The 19,610-nt window shown below is 41.7% G+C and overlaps 1 protein-coding gene across 2 annotated transcripts in view; it reads right to left on the reverse strand.

The window, feature by feature from the left end:
* The window catches only part of LOC127297340 (callose synthase 9), a 29,010-nt gene extending 12,605 nt beyond the window's left edge, over nucleotides 1–16,405 (reverse strand). The window contains exons 1-30 of one of the 2 annotated variants that reach the window (XM_051327651.2): nucleotides 15,947–16,405; nucleotides 15,234–15,331; nucleotides 14,166–14,329; nucleotides 13,898–14,021; nucleotides 13,069–13,179; nucleotides 12,859–12,984; nucleotides 12,577–12,666; nucleotides 10,702–10,799; nucleotides 10,500–10,617; nucleotides 10,181–10,306; nucleotides 10,028–10,104; nucleotides 9,876–9,951; nucleotides 8,886–9,002; nucleotides 8,024–8,126; nucleotides 7,790–7,913; nucleotides 6,228–6,405; nucleotides 6,067–6,119; nucleotides 5,926–5,986; nucleotides 5,762–5,843; nucleotides 5,244–5,293; nucleotides 4,046–4,132; nucleotides 3,432–3,517; nucleotides 3,334–3,358; nucleotides 2,345–2,439; nucleotides 2,181–2,262; nucleotides 1,905–2,074; nucleotides 1,688–1,808; nucleotides 667–764; nucleotides 466–556; nucleotides 212–372 (exon numbers count right to left, since the gene is read on the reverse strand). In XM_051327651.2, the coding sequence (XP_051183611.1) occupies nucleotides 212–372; nucleotides 466–556; nucleotides 667–764; nucleotides 1,688–1,808; nucleotides 1,905–2,074; nucleotides 2,181–2,262; nucleotides 2,345–2,439; nucleotides 3,334–3,358; nucleotides 3,432–3,517; nucleotides 4,046–4,132; nucleotides 5,244–5,293; nucleotides 5,762–5,843; nucleotides 5,926–5,986; nucleotides 6,067–6,119; nucleotides 6,228–6,405; nucleotides 7,790–7,913; nucleotides 8,024–8,126; nucleotides 8,886–9,002; nucleotides 9,876–9,951; nucleotides 10,028–10,104; nucleotides 10,181–10,306; nucleotides 10,500–10,617; nucleotides 10,702–10,799; nucleotides 12,577–12,666; nucleotides 12,859–12,984; nucleotides 13,069–13,179; nucleotides 13,898–14,021; nucleotides 14,166–14,329; nucleotides 15,234–15,331; nucleotides 15,947–16,145 (3,191 nt within the window). In that variant the 5' untranslated portion in view covers nucleotides 16,146–16,405. The remainder of the gene's footprint in view (nucleotides 1–211; nucleotides 373–465; nucleotides 557–666; nucleotides 765–1,687; nucleotides 1,809–1,904; nucleotides 2,075–2,180; nucleotides 2,263–2,344; nucleotides 2,440–3,333; nucleotides 3,359–3,431; nucleotides 3,518–4,045; nucleotides 4,133–5,243; nucleotides 5,294–5,761; nucleotides 5,844–5,925; nucleotides 5,987–6,066; nucleotides 6,120–6,227; nucleotides 6,406–7,789; nucleotides 7,914–8,023; nucleotides 8,127–8,885; nucleotides 9,003–9,875; nucleotides 9,952–10,027; nucleotides 10,105–10,180; nucleotides 10,307–10,499; nucleotides 10,618–10,701; nucleotides 10,800–12,576; nucleotides 12,667–12,858; nucleotides 12,985–13,068; nucleotides 13,180–13,897; nucleotides 14,022–14,165; nucleotides 14,330–15,233; nucleotides 15,332–15,946) is intronic. The other variant, XM_051327650.2, reaches the window with a different exon arrangement.
* Between the last annotated feature and the right edge of the window lie 3,205 nt (nucleotides 16,406–19,610).

The following is a 19,610-nucleotide window of genomic DNA, read 5'->3' on the forward strand; positions in this document are numbered from 1 at the left end:
ATCAGTTGTTTCTTACTAAGTTATGGGAAATATTTTCACAGCAAAATGAACCATATTCAAGTTTAAAAGGCGAAAAAAAAGTTGCAGCTATCACTATCGTTGGAACTTAGAACATGCACCCAGTAGAATATAGGTGCAGTACTGATAGTAAAATAATATCAACAACTCCAAAATTAATGGAACAAGCAGAAAATAACTAAGGAAGCCTCACCTAAAGGAAAGCATTTCTGAAACAGGCCTTGCAAGAGGCATTCGCATGAACAGAGAGTTCGTGAAGAACTCCAGTCTCCGGCAGGCTTCCAGGTTTTTAGGAACATTCGCAGCTGATTCCTTGATGGTCAGAAGTGAATGCAATCGTTTGATGAGGTCCTTCTGTATCCCATTACATCAAGATAGATTAAATAATGGTTATGAGAGATGCAAGATAACATGAAAATATAACTCAACAAGAACATAAGACAATACCAATCCAGGATCATTTGGCCACTTGAGATTACTGAAGAGGCGGCCTTCGGCTCTTGCTCTATTTATCTGACTCCAATCATCAATGTTGCCACTAACATTCATATGCACAAGGAATCAGACATGAAATAAATCAAATGATACATCGGCATACAGATCTGACTATAAGAATAAGCAGAACAGATTATAAACAAAATGGCAGACCTCATATCAACAGATAGCACTTCGTGATGAACAACTTCATATAGGTCCTGAATTGCATTAACTGCCCCCTTCTTCATATCAGCAGACTCTGCTTCTTTCTGCAAAACATCATTTTAACAATCATATAAACAGTAGTCTAAACACCAAACAACACAGACTAGATTTTAGGAGCATGGATTAAAATGTTGAAATCCCATGCTAGAAAAAGTCTTTGACTATTTTAACCAAAGCTGTCACATCCCTTGAACAAAAACAGACAATCCACCTCAACTTAATCTTAACCCTGGTAATAGTAGTGATTTCACCATGTGAAACTTGTGATGAGCAGCAACACAACAATAGGAGCGTTTCGGTTGGTACGTTTGTGATTCTTATTTAGAGATCTTTTATCAAGACAAAAAAAACGAAACATGCATATGGATGAACCAACACCAGCTTCCATTTGTATAGACATATAACACTCCTTAACAAACTCAAATTCTAGGTCTAGTCCTAGAGAGCAAGAGCACCGAAAAAGAGTTGAATACACGAAAACAGAAGCACACTCCAGTTTATAATCCATGTGATAGATAACTACTTTCTGTACGTGTTCATGAATTATTAATAGCTTTCTTTACTGCATGTGTCAGGATATGATAAATAGACATGCTATTAAGAGGCATGTTGATAAGAAAGCATATTTTATATATAAGGGAAATATATCTAGCGCAGGCAGCCGCAGGGGCAGACCAAAATGGTGTAGGGAATGCTAAAAATTTCCAGAAAGCTTTTACAGTACCATGGATCTGGCTTGAATAGATAGGGATCTGGCTACAAAATACAAGGTTCCTAAAGAGAATCAAGTTTTAGCACATTGTATAGGTAGGTCTCTGAAGAGAATCGAGTTCTAGCATGTTGTACAGATAGGTCATGTGTAAGGTGATCTAGCAGCAAATGTGGCCTATGCGCACGTGAAGTGAAAAGGCACGCATAAACCATAGTAGTGTATTGACATATTCAAACTAAATTATAACATATATACCAGTATTCCTGCTACAGCAACGAGCTTGGCAATGACATTAGGCAATTTGCTGAAATGGATATCACTCTGGATATTCTTCTTTGCAATGCTTTCTCGAATACCACCATAAATCCTTTGCACCCTAATAATTATAGTTTTTGATCATAAATCTATTGAACCATAAAAGGTGGAAAGAGGCAAGATGAACATGAATAATATTATTTCATAAAAACAATACCAGAGATGGCCTTCTTTATCTAGTATAGAGGTCAGGATATGATAAATGGTATGAAAGCACTCCTCGACAGCATATTGCATGTATTCGTCCTTTGAAATCCTTAGCCAGAGTTCATCTTGTGAGTCTTGTGAGTCTTTGCAATCAACTGCAATATCTTTCGCCAAGAAAACCTGCAATGAAAGGGCAATTAATCACCAAAGAGACAAAGAACAGATGTATCATGTGGAAATATGCAAGGGAATACTTTTAAAAAAAAACATGATTTTGATTTTCAACCTTGCTAGCAAGCAAGAAAAGAGGCCACTGCACAATTGGAAGACCACCTTTATTCTTGGGCATCAAGAGTAACTCCAGTTCGCTGCAAAAGGGCCAAAACATGAGGTACACTGTATCCAGCTATGGCTTCAACGAATCAATAACACACTTTTAATTCTGCTTACGTGTTGTTAATGTAATCCTCTTCCCGCAAATTCCTCACAATTTCATTCCAGAAAGGAGCGAATCTAGATGCGTCAAACTTATTTAACTCTGGAAGCTGGTAAATTGGTGTTTATCATGTCAACTTATTGAAAGTAACAATAAAGAACTGAAAGAAAACAAGGTATATATATAATCTACGCACAAAAGGAACTTGTATTACTACTTGTTTAAGCGAGCGATAGCAATACAGACTGCAAAAAAAAGGCATAACTGTCGCTGCAAATAGGAGCTCAAATACATTGAGGAAGTAATATGACTCCAAATGCAAGGCAGGAATCGAAGAACAATGATGAAACCAAGCATGGCTACATAGAAAATTAGAACAGACATGACAACACCAAATTAAAAGAAAAATAACAACAGATATCCAAATGACGCTACAGGTGGGCATCAAAGGAGGTGATAGTCAACAAGCTCTACTAAGCAGATATGTGCAGAAATGGAGGAGGATTTGGACTTAGTAATGACTCAGAGGACAGTAGAAGGATTGCCTATCTATTTAATTACATCTTTTAACTGAAAACGATTGTTCTGCAAAATATATTCATTTCGGGGAACCACAATATTCAAGTCTGAAGGTCATGCTTATCGAAGGAGCCAACAAGAGAAAAAAATAGTATAGCTGACAAAAGAATAGTATCGCTTTCATCATTTCATTCCGTAGCAGACACTTTTTGTAACTTCAACCACATACATGCACAAAATTTTGGAGTAGCTACGAGAAAACTGAATGTCATATTCATTATAAAGATACTTCCATGATATGTTTATAAGTTTCTTAATATCTTATGGTCGGAGCTCTTTACAGAACAAATTTCCAGACTCTACAAGGTACTAAATGAAGCAACTTCAGATCAGTAAAAAGCAACATGCATCCAGGGCTCCGCCTACAGAAAGCCAAACTATAAAGTAACAGGCTGTGAAGTACTGATACCAAAAGGACACATACCTGACCAGATGATAGCAGTTGTTTCCTGTACGATCATGAAAACCAGTTTAGGTGCATTGAAATGAATTGTGGAAAATAACTATAAGAACATTGAAAACCTTTTTGGAACAGGAACATGAAGTTTATCCATGAATGCTTCAGGAAACTTCTCAAAGAATCGGTGAACTGCTTCAACAGACCTAATCTGAAAAAGGAAACCAAACATACTCAAAGCATCAGCCATTAATAGATGGAGAGCTAGGGAAAAAAAATCAAAGCATGAACCATGTGCTCGTGGGCAACCAAATGTTAATACATCCAACCCAAACTGGAGTATAATATACTTATATACTACCTCCGTTCCATAATATAAAACGTTTTGGCAAACAAATTTAGTTTGCCAAATCTTCTTACATTAAGGAACAGAGGTAGTTTATAGGTGAACTGTATTACATACACTACTTATGAGTGTGTACATAAACAAGTGCGCCTTACATTAACTAACTACACAGTAATGACTAATGAGAAGCCTCCTGACATCCCGAGCTCAGTTGGCCAGCACAACAGTTGGTAGGATAGCCAAACCACCCTCATCTTCTATATTAACGTTTGGGGTGGTAGTATTCCCACACCCACACATTGCTTCTGTTTACTTACCAACTGATCCGCAAGAAGCAACTTAGAGGAAAACAATCGCATGACAATATCACAAAACTACAGTTAAAGAACTAACCTCTCCCAGTCGTTCACGTGCACCAAGGAGGAATCCGACAATAGCAGACATGATGGTGTAAAATACATGGATGTCCAAAAGATAAATCTGCAAAAATATATTCTTCTTATAAATATGTGTTAAACTGTTAATGCACATATGAAGCAGCTACCTACAGAAACAATAAGCCCAACAGAAACAAGAGCAGCAGCAAGCTGATGAAATAAGCATAGGCACGTTTGGCCTCAGTTTGCGGGCTGAACTGTGCTTGTTATTATATAATCCGCTGTAGAAAATTAACCACAGAGGTAGGCAAAAGCGGGTCGGACGAGCGGGGTTAGGATAATCCACCGCAGTGCCAAACACAGCCTTAGTCTACCAGGAATCTGATCTCAATTATCAAAGTTGCATATGGTAATTCAGCAAGATCAAAATTCACCACAAAAACCAAATTTACAGTCTGTAATCTCTCAGTGAACTAATAACCAGCATGTCAAAATTACAACATAAGATAAGTACTGCGACAAATTTTATCAGCTTATCATATGGCCAGGATAAAGCATATTCCGTTCAGGTTCTGACATTATGTTTACACAACTCATCAGTTGGTCATTGTATGAGGAAATTCATCTATTCACCTGGAGAATTCTCAGTCTACAGCATGCAAATCAAAATTCATTATGACATGCACTGTAGACAAGGATCATAAGCATTGGAAGCACAAGCTATGGGCATGATGTACCCAATCTGTCCATGTGGGTTAACAAACTGACAAGTTAGCGCTCTTTGGGGTTCCAAATTCCAATGCCTTATCTTATGCATGTCTGTTACTTATCATCTACATACTCATCTGTCTTCCATAGAAGCTATGTAAGTAATACAAATATCCTCTTGCTGGATATTAAGGACATAGTTTATTCATGTATTATCTCACTAAAAAGGTGTATCCGTGTATTATCTCACTGAAAAAGCTGTATCCACGTATTTCTACCTAACTATTGAGCTCATTATGCTCAAGGCTCAGATCTTGGACAGGGTCTGTTTATTTCTCGGTGTTAATAAGCCCCCCAAAATCACACTGGAAAGGTAGTCAATTATACTTCTAAAGAAACCTTATGATGTTGCATGTTTTAGATGAACGTTGATAATGATTATGTGGTGCCGCTCATTATATACCATACCAGAAAGCTCAATGAGTGGGAGAGGGGATGCAACTTACTGAGACCACTGGAGCCCATAAAGAAAGAATTGTGAAGGCATTATGGTTATCTGCACGCATCCCAACAACCAACATTAAAAATTAATAGCACAGCCTACAATCTCACTTTCATAATATTAAAAATTGTACTGTATACAAGTTCTGTGCATCGAAGAACACAGCTTAGCGCATCTCACTGGGATTAAGGGATATCAATGGAATAAATTAGAGGCCAATTTCAAGCTTTACTCCAAAACAAGGTACTGGATTGCAGCATAAAGATTAAAGAAAAAGATTTAATCTTAAGGACTAATAATTAGAAGATATACACTTCTCAAGAACAAATATTTCTAACTATACAATAACAGGGGCTAAGAAGCTGTTCGCAGCAGCTTCTACCAAACGACTCAGCTTAGTTCTCTTGTGACACTTCTTGTTTTATGACACAGTCGCAGTACTCATAGAAATACAGAAGTGAACTATAAGAATCAATAGGTACTTAAAAGGAAAGCACAATGATGGAGAAAGGGTATACGTACTCTTTGAGAAAAAGTCATGCCATTGATACTGCAAGTCTCTGAAACTGATGATCAGTTGTGTTGGTTCTACAAGAGGTTGAATCTGCATAACAAAAGCCACTTTGAAAGACAAATTGATGCATGTGAGTGGGAGAACAAAGGGAAAACACATGAACTGAACTTTCCTGGAGAAAATAGGTAAATGAAAATTTTGCTGCAAGAATAACAAGCCAGAAAGCCACATATCTGCACAGTAAACCAAGTTAGTGATGTGTGCTTCCAATATGCCAGCAGAATCAAGGAGTTCAAAGTTAGATCAGATTTACTTGATATAGTCTAGAGGCCTTTCATGCATGCCTCTTCCAACGTAATTGTGCTCCTTCAACATAAAAAAAATGTCAGACACCGTTAGCAGAATATATTGCATCACAAATATTTCTAAAGAAAGGCAGCTTTTAGGAAGTCAAAAAGCGCAGAAGGGCAAGACCTGATGCATCCACTGAATAAGGCGTATAAAAGACCAGCTGTAGCAAGCATTGGTAACACCACGGCAACAAGGAACACTCATGAGAAGGCTGACAATTATCTTGAAACCCGCATATGCACTGATTACAACAACATATATCTTGAAAGGTGCAGACTGCGCTCCATCTTGAAGTGCCTTGCTGAGAAATGATCAAACTATTATAACTTATACCGAAATGGTGTAAACACCAAGAGGAACATCTCGGATACATACTTCGACAAAATATTGATACCAACTAAAGAAACATATTCATACTCTTGGGCACAAAGCTTTGGTGAAGATTGTGCTCATGAATGCAAAGACAATGAAGTATGTAAGAAACTCCTTCAAAAGTAGAGTTGTCAAAATAAAACTCACAAGAAAGCTCGGATGCCAATGCAATATATTTCACCTACAAAACCAAACTGAGGTTCTGGTCCACATATCAATTTAGTACATTCATCCTGGAACCACAGACATGTTCTTGAGCCAACACCTACTAGCTTTTTCAAGCAATCATGTAATGCCTTGTTCTACCTATCTTATTATACTTACTATGATGTTACACTTAACCAACACCACCAAAGGGAAAGTATTAGAAGGCAGCTTACAGGATGGCAAGCTTCAAAGGACATATAAGCCAAGTAAAGCTACACCAAACATTCCAATTAGGTGCCAACCTCATATTTATATTGGTATCTATATACAATCACCTTATCCTTATACTCTAAACAACTTAGATTTTAGATATCCCACGTGATTAATAGAGAACCACGAGTCCTCTGGCTGGAGAGTTTGTAAGTCCTGTTTGACTAGCAGGATTACAAAAACACAGGAATAGAAAAATCGTAGGAATTGTATGCCATAGCATGTTGAATCCTAGACGATGAAAACCCAGGAATGTGAAACTGAAGTTATTTGATTGCACAAAAGGAAAAAAACGCAGGAACTTCCTTCAAGAATTGGATGTTTTCCTTAGTTGTCATAGAAACAAAGAAAAAAATCCACGAGGTTGGATTCCCTAGAATATTCCACTGAAATCGAACTCAAAGTAGCCCAAAGGAAAATATTTCTATGGTTTTCAATTGTACAAAACAAACAAACTCTATAGTGAAGGGAAGTAAGGAATAAAAACCCTCTAAAATCGCTGCATAATTTCTTTGGATCGAAGAAGCCCTTACAAGCCAAATTTTAGGCGTTTATACAATAGAAGCGGTTGTTGCTCAGGGCTTGAGAACTGGTCATATTTCAACAGAACATTGTTACATCAAGGGCACAAACCAAAATTTGACTGGTCATATAATCTCTTCTCCAACAGTCAAGGGACAAACAATAACTAATTGAGTGTCAGGATTGAAATGTTCCATGAATTCCAGTACTCATCTGAGCTATCTATAAGGACAATTGTGGTAACAATAAAACCTTTCAGTTTCAACATATTTGATGAAGTCGCTACCAGATAACAGGATCCTAAAATTATCATTGGGCGATTAAACAAATAACACAGTTCTCTATTATTACTATGTGTAGGCATCAAAACTTACATATATAGGTAACAGATGACCAATGAAGCCATGGTAAACCAACAGAATCGCCAGATCACTCTGGTAATGGCAGATCGACGAGATGTTGAATATGCACCATACATCATTAGAATGTCCAATACACCTTCCTCAACAAAGAAAAACAAAAACAACAGAAGCAATTAATCAGCCACAAGGGATAGTATGCAAACAACCACGCTAATGATTACAAAGAAAAGGTTTTTTTGTACTAACTCTCAATGAATTTCATTACGACATAAGTTGGGCCCAAGCTAAGAAGTTCCAATACAGTCTTTGTCTTAAAACTACCTTTGTTGAAAGCAATGATAGTAAGTCCCTGCATGCACATAAATAGAACCACAGGCACAATAAAAACGTTACAATGACAATAGAAAACATAAAATGGTCCTCAAGGAAATACCATGAAAAACAAGAGCAAGAAAAAAAAAGTTCTGCATCTCTCCTACTGAGCACCAGGGTATTATTTAAATTCCTAAACTTGTATATGGATAAATCCACACCTGAAAAATACAGATTGATAACATGGTACCATAATGCCAGTGTTCATGTCAATGTAGCATATGAAGAGAATTCATCAAATATTATTGTGCTACCATTAGAAAGTAAGATTCTGCAAAATATCCATATGGCTAAATCATTCTTCGCTCTAGAACTGACTTCTGATGCACAGCATCCTCATTAAGCCACATCACCTTTAAACTATTAGCCAACATATTATTATAGATATTAATGATCCAATTATATATGCCAAGCTTTGAGAAAATATAGAAGTTTTCTAGAAACAGCATGTGAACTTTTTTGCGTAAATTAAAATATTCAACTAACCGCAACAAAGAACGGTTGTATACTTCTGATTCACATTATATCAGGACTATCCCTTATAATAACCCTCAAAATATAAATCCCCGAGACACAGGCCTTTAATTAGAAAATTCAATGTTTTGCTTCTAGCACCTCTTAGCAAATGAATAGAACAAATCTAAGATATCAGAACACAAAAGTAAAAAAAAAAAGGTGGGCATTTATGCTGCACCTAAAGCAGGATACTGCAGCCATTGTAAAATTTTAAATTTACCTGAAACATCATAATTAGGAACATCCAAAGGCGGTGAAAGCTGTGGTAAAGATGGAGAAAAGTTCTGTGTTCCACAAAAGATGTCTTTCCATAATGATGCGGCCGATGGAGCAAACCCTGTAAAAGGAACATGTGACACTTGTTTATGAAAAGTAAAGAACCATTCACATTAATACCAAACTATTCATCATAGATGGTGACGTGTAACTGGACTATGATAAAAAGGCAAAAACATTTAGGAACTAAATTCGTAGATTCCAATATTAGGGCATGCTTAGGCAAAGCCCAGGTAATCCAATTTGCCTGCTTTTCGCCTTCTTGGTTCATATGACCGCAAGTGTTTGTTGTGTAGCTTGAAAAGTTGTTTGGCAAGTTCAGGGTTTACATTGATAATTCCTACAGTATGCTATGGCACATCTAGAACATGAAATGGGAATATATTTCAAAGCTGAACAATGATAAGTCCAAATCCCTATTCATTGCACACAATCACGGCTACTCAACTCGTCACCGAATCAACGGCATGCCAGTGAATAAAAGACAGCACTCCTCATCAAGCACACCACAACACAAGATCTTTGATTTTTAACTGTTCTGCTTGACACTGAACCGCATTGTGCAAAGTGAGAGCTGCCATCGCTGAGAATAGCGAAGGAGCAACAGCACCAGAGCAGCCACCATGACTGTCCTCGACTGCCCATGCCAAGCACAGTGAAAAGCTGGCAAGAAGAGATTTCCCAATGCCCTAGTCTGTGATAAACTCTAGAAGCCCTTCATGAGTGGCAGTGCTTAAACGTGCAGATAATAGAGCAACCAAGTCAGGAAGGAAGATAAACAGTATCCTTGCTCCTGACAGTCAAGAGGCGCAGATCATACTAACAAACCCTTCAAGCGGAAAAAGGTAAGGAACCCATAACATATGCACATATTCATTTTGTTCCATCTACTGCAAGATACATACAGTCAAGAATACAATTAATAAAAACAAACCTCCTTCCTAGTAGGCTTCGAGAAAAATGGACTGCTCAGTTTCCATGGCCAACCCAACTGAAAACATTTCAAAGACCTGAAAAGGAGAAGCAACAGTATATAAAAAATAGCAACCGAAGAACAAAATCAGAGAGCTCAGTTAATCCACCTACCAGAAAAACTCGTTGAAATCATCGTAGTTTCTCCATGCAGAATGTGCTGCCCGCCCATTGTTATTGTTAGCTGCTTCCTGCAGCAAAACCACCATTCAGTTAACCATCCAGGACCTAGCAAGTTAGACAAGATAATCCGGCAGCCCCACTTACAGCTGCAATGATTTCATATAGAGGGGAAATGACTTGGTCAAGAAATGATACACCATCGTTAGAAATACAACTTTCAGCTGGCTCTGCAATCTGTTTCCGCATAGTTTCCTCTAGTTCCCTTGCCATCTACAAAAACGAAACAAAACATGAATTTCAACAACAAATATTACATTTGGCATCACTTACAAGAGACACTAACAAACTACATGTACAGAGTATGTTCATAATATTCATGCAAGAAAATGGTGAAATGAAGGCACGACCATGCACCGAAATGAGTGCGATGGAGAACTTGGGTAGAATTCCTCTACAAGCTTACATGATGAAAAATGTAGCATAAGCATTCTGGAAGAAATCGTATGTTGCCAGCCTCTCCCCAGATCAGGTAGTATAAACACACATATAGCAACTTTTTCTCTTTGGTCAACGATTCAGCGCTAAGGCAAAAAAAAAAGCCTCAGTAACAAATAAGCCAACAATAAGGAAAGGAAAACACTAGTGCAGAATATAGCAAATCATACTTATTCCAGACAGGACGTAGTGGCAAATAGCTGCACCATTTCATGTAGTTATCTAGAGACTTGGAGAAAACGACGTGTACAGCACCCTCGTCAATTTTCTAGCAACAAATGAAAACAATGTTAAGAACAGAGAAATGCATAATAACTTTAATCAACATGGTAATGAATGTTTTAAGCCAGCTGGATAAAAATATCATATTGATAAAATAAAAGGATACACTGTGAATTTAATGTCAAGTCATATACTCCCTCCGATTCATATTAATTGACTTCAATATGGATGTATCTAGAACTAAAATGTATCTAGATACATCTATATTAGAGTCAATTAATATGAATCGGAGGGATAGTATTAATTAACTAAAGCATAGAAAGTTCCTTGGCCATTTTCAATATCATCAGCAGGCCCTACAAATATGAAGAAGGGATAAGATCCCATTAGTAGGTCTTAAATTTTACTTTTTAGTGACTCCTGTCTCATATGAAGAGAGGAACCACACGAATCCATTAGTCAATCTACAATTAAGAGTTATAATCTAATCTAGTCTCTCCTCTGGCCCCCTTCGTCACTACTGTGCGTCTGTTCCACATCTCCCTGGCAGTATTTTCCCACGATGATCTAAAGATCAATAATCTCGATCGTATTATTTTTGCATGAAAGGTTAGTGTAGTATCATCACTATTAAAACTCAAAACCTGAAACTAGTATCAAAATATCATACGGACAGCTGAAAACCAGCGCATACACCAAATTACAAATTTAAAACTTTTGAGTAGTAAAGAAGTATATGGTAGCTAGTTGTTCTCCGTTTTCCCAGGTTGCAGGAGCACTAATCAGATTTTGCAATAATAAAGAAAATTTTGCACGAATGGTAGCTCTGAGTCCTTCAATCAGTAAGCACATGCATCACGCAACCAGCATATAGCAGAACAATAACAGAAAAATTGTAGATACTGAGCTGGGCACAGTACTTCTTTTGAAGAGAGGAGGGCACACTCGAGCTTGTTTGATCGGTTACCGTCTACGGGTTTGGGGTTAGTTTCCAAGTATCTACCTAGTTTAGACGAGAGTTTTCTCAGGTAGCCCTTTTTTTACACCTTTATGTAATATTATAAATTAAAAATGGGGCACACTGTACAAAGTTCAGCAAGAGAGGATTACATCAAGGAGGAAACAAATGGAAAAAAATAAGACATAAATTTATAGAAAGATATCAAGCAACCAGTCAATGAGTGGTTGAACCACAGCTTCTTTCACTTTGAATTGGCATAGCATCAAATTACTTTTAAAATAAACTCTCCAGCATCCGAAACCGAAAGAAGAAAATGTCCTTTCTTGGTCAAGAGAGCATTCAAATTTTTTAGCCTGACTTAGTAAAGAAGTGGATTAATCCAACTGGCAGAAGTCTTTGAAGTTGTTCTCTTCCAGATCATGAAGTGTTTCATGCATTCTAAAAGCACTCAGAAAATGTCTTTTCTTGGTCACAAAGACAAAAATGCTAAAGAGAAAGTCAAAAACTTCAGTAAATGTACTGCAATACACAAACAATTGACTGATATATCAACTGAGCAAAGTGTGATCAGGAAAGAAGGAAACATGTGTATTTGTCGCTACCAGAGAAGTGAGCTAGGTTGGTTAGTCACAATAGATGGAGCAAAATAAAAGCATTGGTTGGCTAAGTAAAACTATGTTACAGAAGGAAAAGGAGTATCGGTAATGCATTAAGATCCCTAAAGGGTTGTTAAGGGTGACAGTTGCTACAATAATTTTCTCTGTTGAGCTTGCATTTCAATATTATTTAATAGGACATCGATCAAACAAAAAATGATAAGGAAAGAAAACTCATGGCTAACAGATACAGTGAAAACACATACCGGTTCATTCCCTGATAGTTTGCCCAACCGAGACTGCTCATTTGCCAACAGGTGAACAATGTGCTCCCGTTGATTGCTCACGTTGCCTTTCTGCAACCACAAGATAGGGTTTCTCGCATATTTCAGTGAAACCATCAACATTCCATAACACTAGCAGTCTAGCATTCTAGAACGCCAAGATAAGTTAAAAGGTGTGATAAGTTTGAGACCATAATTACACAAGTATTTTCATCAAAAATTTAAGCAACATAGATTAACGCATCAGGTGAGCCATATGCTAACCTGAAAACCAAACACACAGTGCAAAAGGTCCAGCATATCTGAATTCCTAGCATCAGGAACTGAAATGTTACCAGGGAGCCTCGGCAGATCCCTATGGTACTGCAAAGCTGATATCGCTGCCCTCACCTGAAATTGAAACAATGCTACAGGAATACAGCCACTGCCCGGTCGAAATAATGAACATAAAAAAATTCAGACCCTGAAAGATACCTCTGGAAAAGTGACAATTGCATTAGTTGTAGACACGGCATCTAGAGGAATAATATTATAAGCTACAACATCCTCTGTCCTTGCCGCATCCTTTTGCATGACTTTTTTCATCTGAGTAGAACAGAGTGCATTAATATTTACAAACAATAGGGAAATGTTTGATGTATGGCAAGTACATTTAGAAGGTGGGAAACTGAACAGACGCAGGCTCATAGTGATCACATCATACTTACATTCAGCTAAACGTTAGAACTTTATGTGCAAATAACCCAATGTTGCTCTTTGTCTCCAGCACAGTTCAGTTTACAGTTAGCATAATGATGAAGTAAAGAACCTTGCTAAACAATTGAGATTTTTTGCACAGCACCTTATACATTCTGTAGCATTTGAGGGTAAATTTCAAGTTCTTGAGACCATTGTTTAAGATTGTGGGAACTCATTCTTGTGTTTTCTATTTATTTTATATGTTAAAACTCAATGGAATGACTATATGACAGCTAAGCTTTTCGCTTGTTAATTTCACATGTTTGACATTATATCTACTAGATATATGATCGCTGAATATTTATTTACTAATCCACCACTGCTAGTAACAGAACATCTGAATGCACAACAGTAGGTGACTCTTGTAGTTCTAGAAAACATGAGAATATTTTCATTATCTCCCTGGTGGCCAGTAGCCAAAACCTATTCATAACAAAGCACTCAACTACGTAACAGTAGAAGAAACTGTATTATTATCTTCTCTGATTTCTAAACATTTCAAACTGAAATAAAGCAGAAGCAGAATCAACGATGAGCAACTATATTATCAAAGGTAAGACCATACCTCAGGAGAAATCAATTTATCTGCATCCTCAGGGGAAATTTCCCTTGTTATATCCTCTATTACTGACCACAAGACCTTGAGAGTTGCAAGTACTTTTTTCCGCTTCAGAGTTTTGCGTTCCAGCCTGCTCAAATAACAGCAGTAGTTAACGGATAGTAGACACCACAATGCTAGAAATCGATTTAAAAGTATGCTTAAAAACAGCATGTCTCAAAAAGAGAAAATAATTGGAACTTTTAAGAAAGGTCTTCGGAGGGAATATACATACTCTCCAAGGTTACCACTAAACACAGCAGATTCCCTAAGCTTCATTTCATCTTCACACAACTCATCAACTTTATGCTTTTCTCTGTATAGCTTATAAAACTCTTGCAGTTTAGCAATATCCTGACTCCGGTCTATAGCACCGCCTTCCCTCTTTGCTAGTTTTTGCTGAAATTTTGAGAAAGACATGTTAAAAGAAGATAATTAACTTCCCAAACAAAACAAAAATCTAGTATGACTCAACAAATCATGGTTCAAGAGACGTGGTGTGTAGCATGGCTTGTGAGTGAGACTGACATTCAAAAACACTGCCACATGTTCAAGGAAGCCATGAGATGTTAAAGCTCTGATCAGCAAACAGCATATATAAAATAACAAAGTATTAGCTTGTTAAGTACACCCAATGTTCATAAGTAGGAGGTGTCATTTTAGAAGTGTCGCAAAAATTGCGGCCTTGACTAATGGCTGCTCTTATACATGTGCATCTGAGTGTTCATGCCATAATAATAGTTGACAAGTTACATATCTGGCACAAAAACAAGAGATGAAGAGAGGTGGGTACTGAGGTGGCAAAGGCAGTTCCACGTGGTGCCCCGGTACTATCTGTGCATGAGAGAAGGGAGTATATGGCTTAGCTGTGATTTTGGGCTCTGGGCCTGTTTAGCCTACCCCCACATCTCTTAACCGGTCTTCATATAGAAGAAAATGTTAGTTGCACCCAAGGATTCATATTTTGTATATGTGGAGTGCTGGTTTGCTTACTACGCTACCTCCGTGTCAAGATGCAGGTCGTTTCAGAATCTGTGCTATACAAACATTATCAGGTTTCACCATTGATGTAGAACAAAGAATACTAACATCCACAGCGCTACATTGATAATAACCTAGCATAAAACATACTATCCTAATGTATAATTAGTTTTACTTCAAACAACATAACTTCACAGGAACAAAGAGTCAAAGCGTTGCCTTAACGACTGACAACATGAAAAAAGGGGCATACATTGTTACCGTGTACTTGTGAACAGAATATGAAATAAAAAAATAAAATAAAAAAGCATAAGAGACATACCCTGATTACTGACATTAAACCGGTTTTGAACTGCAGGACGCCTCTCCCTTCGCTATTGGGATCCAGATTTTGGGCTAGCGCATATGCATGCTCACACACTGCTCATGGAAGTAGAGAGATATTACAAGACAAAACCAAACTGCATGTAAAAGTTATAAACGTAATCGGTAATTGTGAAACATAGTCCAAATCATATAGTCTCCTGTGTTTGCTTTTCCCGGAGCACTATGTTATACTAGCATCTCTTGGGTCCAAAAAAGTGTGTCCGATGATGCAAAACAGCTGAAGCGTAATATAAATGGCGAACTGAGCAGAACTGCAGTTAAATTGGAATGTTGCCAGCAGAAACGTATAATTATGTGAGCATGGCAGTTCAGCACCGTAGCTGGACTTAGGATGGCGAGTTGCCTTGTGGTGTGGTGCAGCACCAGCAGGCCAGAGCGAAAAGTACCAACACACAGAAATCATGAGCTAATGTAGCAGAGCCTCTTACGCGGTAGGACGGAATGGAAATATTTAGGCAGGCGAATTATAACTAGTACTGAACTACACAATGCAACCAGTAGCTAGCCGAAAATCAGAATCAAGTCATGTACTAGCTCCTCCTCAGGAAGCACATGGAAGCAGCACTAGTAATTAACACAGCCGGCGATTACCCCCCGGAGCAAAGCGGACCCATGCGGAACAAAAAAGGGTAGCGAAGCTCGGCTTACGGATTCTGGCGACGGTGGGGTCCTCGTCCTGGATCTCGTCGGCGGCGCGTAGCACCTCGTCGATGTGGGTGTTGTTGCCGAGCGAGGTGGGGACGTTCCCGGCGATGCCGCTGGCGGGCACCCCGTAGCCGCCGCCCATCCGCTCCCCGCGGAGCGCCGCCCGCACCAGGCGCTCCCAGTTGGCCTCCGCCCTCGCCATCTTACTCGGCGGCGGAGGCGCGCGCCTCTCAGATCCGCACCAGCGCTCAGAGCCCGGCCCGCATGCCACGTCCCCCCTGCTCGCACACCAGGCTGCTGTGCTGCGATCGCCAGCCGCGCGCGGTGGGAGCTAGGGTTTCGTCTCGGCCTCTGCGCGCGCGCTGGAGCTGGAGCGGGGAAAGGGAATGGAGGAGCAGGAGCAGGACGGAAATCTCAAAATCTCAAAACCTCGTCGGCTTTTTTGGCGAGAATTATTTTTCACCCTGGACTGGATGCGATCTACTACTCCGTGCGGGTGGCGTGCTGGATACACTGTGTGGATTGCGCGTCGCGACTTGGACGGAAGCCACTTCCGGGTCGACCGGCGCGTGCGCGTGCCGCGCCGGAAGGAGGAGACGTGTCCGTGTGGCTGGCTAGTGGGCCATTTAGTTGAAGTGGCCTGTGCGTTAAGCAAAGTCTTGATGACGCGGAAAAGGACTTTTTTACACGACCGGGAAATATCTGTGTGCCCGAATGGGGGAGAAGAGGGTTTTTAAGACGTGCGTGTGAGGCTGGCTAGTGGGCCATCTGCGGTGTGTGCGTTCAAGATCGGATGCCGGAGCATTAAGCAATGTCTCGACGCGGAAATGGTTAGAGCATCGCGTCCCCCAGAGCGTCCCCAAATGGATTTGGAACGGCCACAGATTTAAAAACCGTTTCCACGTTCCCAAAGCCTCATTTTTTGTCAAGCGTCCCGATACGATGTCCGGCGCTCGAGCCGTCCGTCCCACAGGGGGACGCACGGGACGCCGGACACAACGAAAAGCGAGGCGGGCTCCCACATGTCGGCGACTATTTGCATAAACCGTTGGTTCGCGCCTCTTTCTCGTCGCTCCTTCCTTCTCGCGCCTCCCACCCACCGCGCCGCCGGATTTCCCGCCGTTTGGGCGTCGATCTCTCGCGAGAGTCGGCACCGTTGTCGCGGTGGGGCTCCCGCGGTCGTGGCGCCGCCGCGCGCGTCGCCGGCGCGTCCCCGAACGCGCGTCAAATCGGCCCCACCTTCGCGCCTGAAGGTTCTCGACGACTTGCCGTAGGCGCGATTGGCCGATGTTTGTTCCGTCGTGCCCGCCTCGGCGCAATTTTAACCATTGATTTTGCTTTAGCCATGGACGCGACGATGAGATGGTTGCCCTGCTGCTTGGAGGACGAGCAAGCCTTCGACGACGACGTGCGGGAGCATTTGCGATCATCGCGTCCCTCCAGGGACATGCTTGACGCCGAGGCGGAGAAGAGGAAGAGGTCGCGCCGCGGAGGATCAAGGCCGGGAAGAAGGAAGTCGAAGCCGGCAGAGGATGGAGGGGCATGCCATGCCGCACAACGACTACTTCGCCGACGACGCAACACATGCCGACAATTTTCGGCGCCGATGCGAGGATGAGCAAGGGGCTGTTCATGAATATCCTCCATGGCGTTCGAGAGTTCGACCCCTACTTCAAGATCAAGCTCGACGCTGTAGGCGTCCTCGGGTTCTCGTCGATTCAGAAGTGCACCGCCGCCATGAGGATGCTTGCATACGGAGCACCTGCCGATACACAGGACGACTACCTTCGCATGAGTGAGTCTACTGCCATTGAGTGCATGTACAAGTTTTGCCGAGCTGTGGTGGGAAAGTTTGGCAAATACTACTTGAGAGGGCCAAGCGAGGAAGAGGCGCAAGGATCATGGCACAAAATGCTGCCAGAGGATTTTCTGGAATGCTTGGAAGCATCGATTGCATGCACTGGGCATGGAAGAACTGCCCGTTTGCTTGGCAAGGTATATACAAAGGCCGTCATGGATATTGCAGTGTGGTGCTTGAAGCTGTGGCAGATTATGACCTGTGGATTTGGCATTCTTTCTTTGGCATGGCGGGATCACACAATGACATCAACGTGTTGCAGCGGTCTCCGGTGTTCAGCAGACTAGTGGAAGGGCATGCTCCACCATGCAACTATGAGATCAATGGCCACCAATATACCAAAGGCTATTATCTAACCGATGGTATATATCCAAAATGGGCCACTTTTGTCAAAACAATCTCGAATCCATCAGGTCTGAAGAATTCCCACTTTGCTACACGACAAGAGGCTTGCAGGAAGGATGTCGAGCGGGCATTTGGTGTGCTTCAAGCACAATTTGCCATTGTCCGGTACCCTGCTCTAAGCTGGTCTCACGACCAAATGTGGGAGGTGATGCAGGCTTGTGTGATCATGCACAACATGATCATCGAGGATGACCGCAAGAATCATGTTAGGCCACATGTTGGTCCCTATGAGTGTCAAGGCCGTCTTGCGGAGGTTGATCATGAGTTGCCTACAGATTTTGCTGATTTTCTCGCCATGCACGCAGAGATCCGTGACAGCAATGTGCATGAGCAACTTCAAGCTGATCTCGTTGAGAATTTGTGGAGGATCAAAGAAAATATTGTGGCACCTTGATGTAGCATTTAGCCCTATTTATTATATTTGATTACTTGTTTTATTGTTTGTTGTAATTTAATTTGAAAACAATCCTCGCAAACATTTTTATTCATATGCAACATTTGATAAATGGTTTATGTGTTAAAAAAAGTAATTTAAATGTTTGGGGGCGGCGTTTGGGGGACGCGGCTGGGGAGCGACGTCCCCCAAAGGCGGCACGAACAAAACACGTCCCCCAAACGCTCAATCCGGCGCGGTTTGGGGGACGCTTTGGGGGACGCGACTGGAGATGCTCTTAGAGCATCTCTAACAGAGCCCGTAAACGTGCAACCCGTAAAACGTGAGTTCAAGCCACTGAACTCGTGTTTACGGGCCGAAAAAATGGTGGTGTAGATCAGAACCCGAAGCAAAAACTGTAAAAAAGCATCTTTCCCTAAATATGCCACTGGTTCCATTTGTCAATTTTGTTTTCCTCGTATCTTCTTCTTCATGCTTCTTCCTGTGGAGGCTCCGATCCCGCCGTAGCGACCTGGCCCCGCCGCCGGCGGCGCTTCGCCTACCCCGGCCGCGCGTCCCGGCTCACCCTCGCCGCGCCTCCACGCTTCGCCCAACACCGGCGCGCGCGCCACGCCCCGCTTTGCCTCGCCCAACACCGGTGCGCCGCCACGCCCCGCCAACACTGCCGCGCCGCCACGCCCGCTTTGCCCGCCCAACACCGCCGCGCCGCCACGCTCGCCCGCTTCGCTCTTCCCGCCCAACAACTGCCGCGCCGCCACGCCCCGCTGCCCGCCCAACACTGCGCGCTGCGCCGCACACGCCTCGCGCGGCCCCGGCCCCGCCGCCTCGACCTGGCCCGGCGGCGCGCGCCGGCCACAAGACGCTTCGCTGCGCCGCTCTGCCGTGCCGCCCGACCTAGCCCCGCGCCGCTCCGCCGGCACTCGCGCGCGCGCCGCCACGCCCAGGCTGCGCGGCTCCGCCCACCCCTGCCCGCCCTGGTCGCCCGCCACGCCCGGCCTTCGCCGCTCCGC

Source organism: Lolium perenne, chromosome 4 (assembly GCF_019359855.2).
Source record: "Lolium perenne isolate Kyuss_39 chromosome 4, Kyuss_2.0, whole genome shotgun sequence".
Classification (NCBI taxonomy): domain Eukaryota; kingdom Viridiplantae; phylum Streptophyta; class Magnoliopsida; order Poales; family Poaceae; genus Lolium; species Lolium perenne.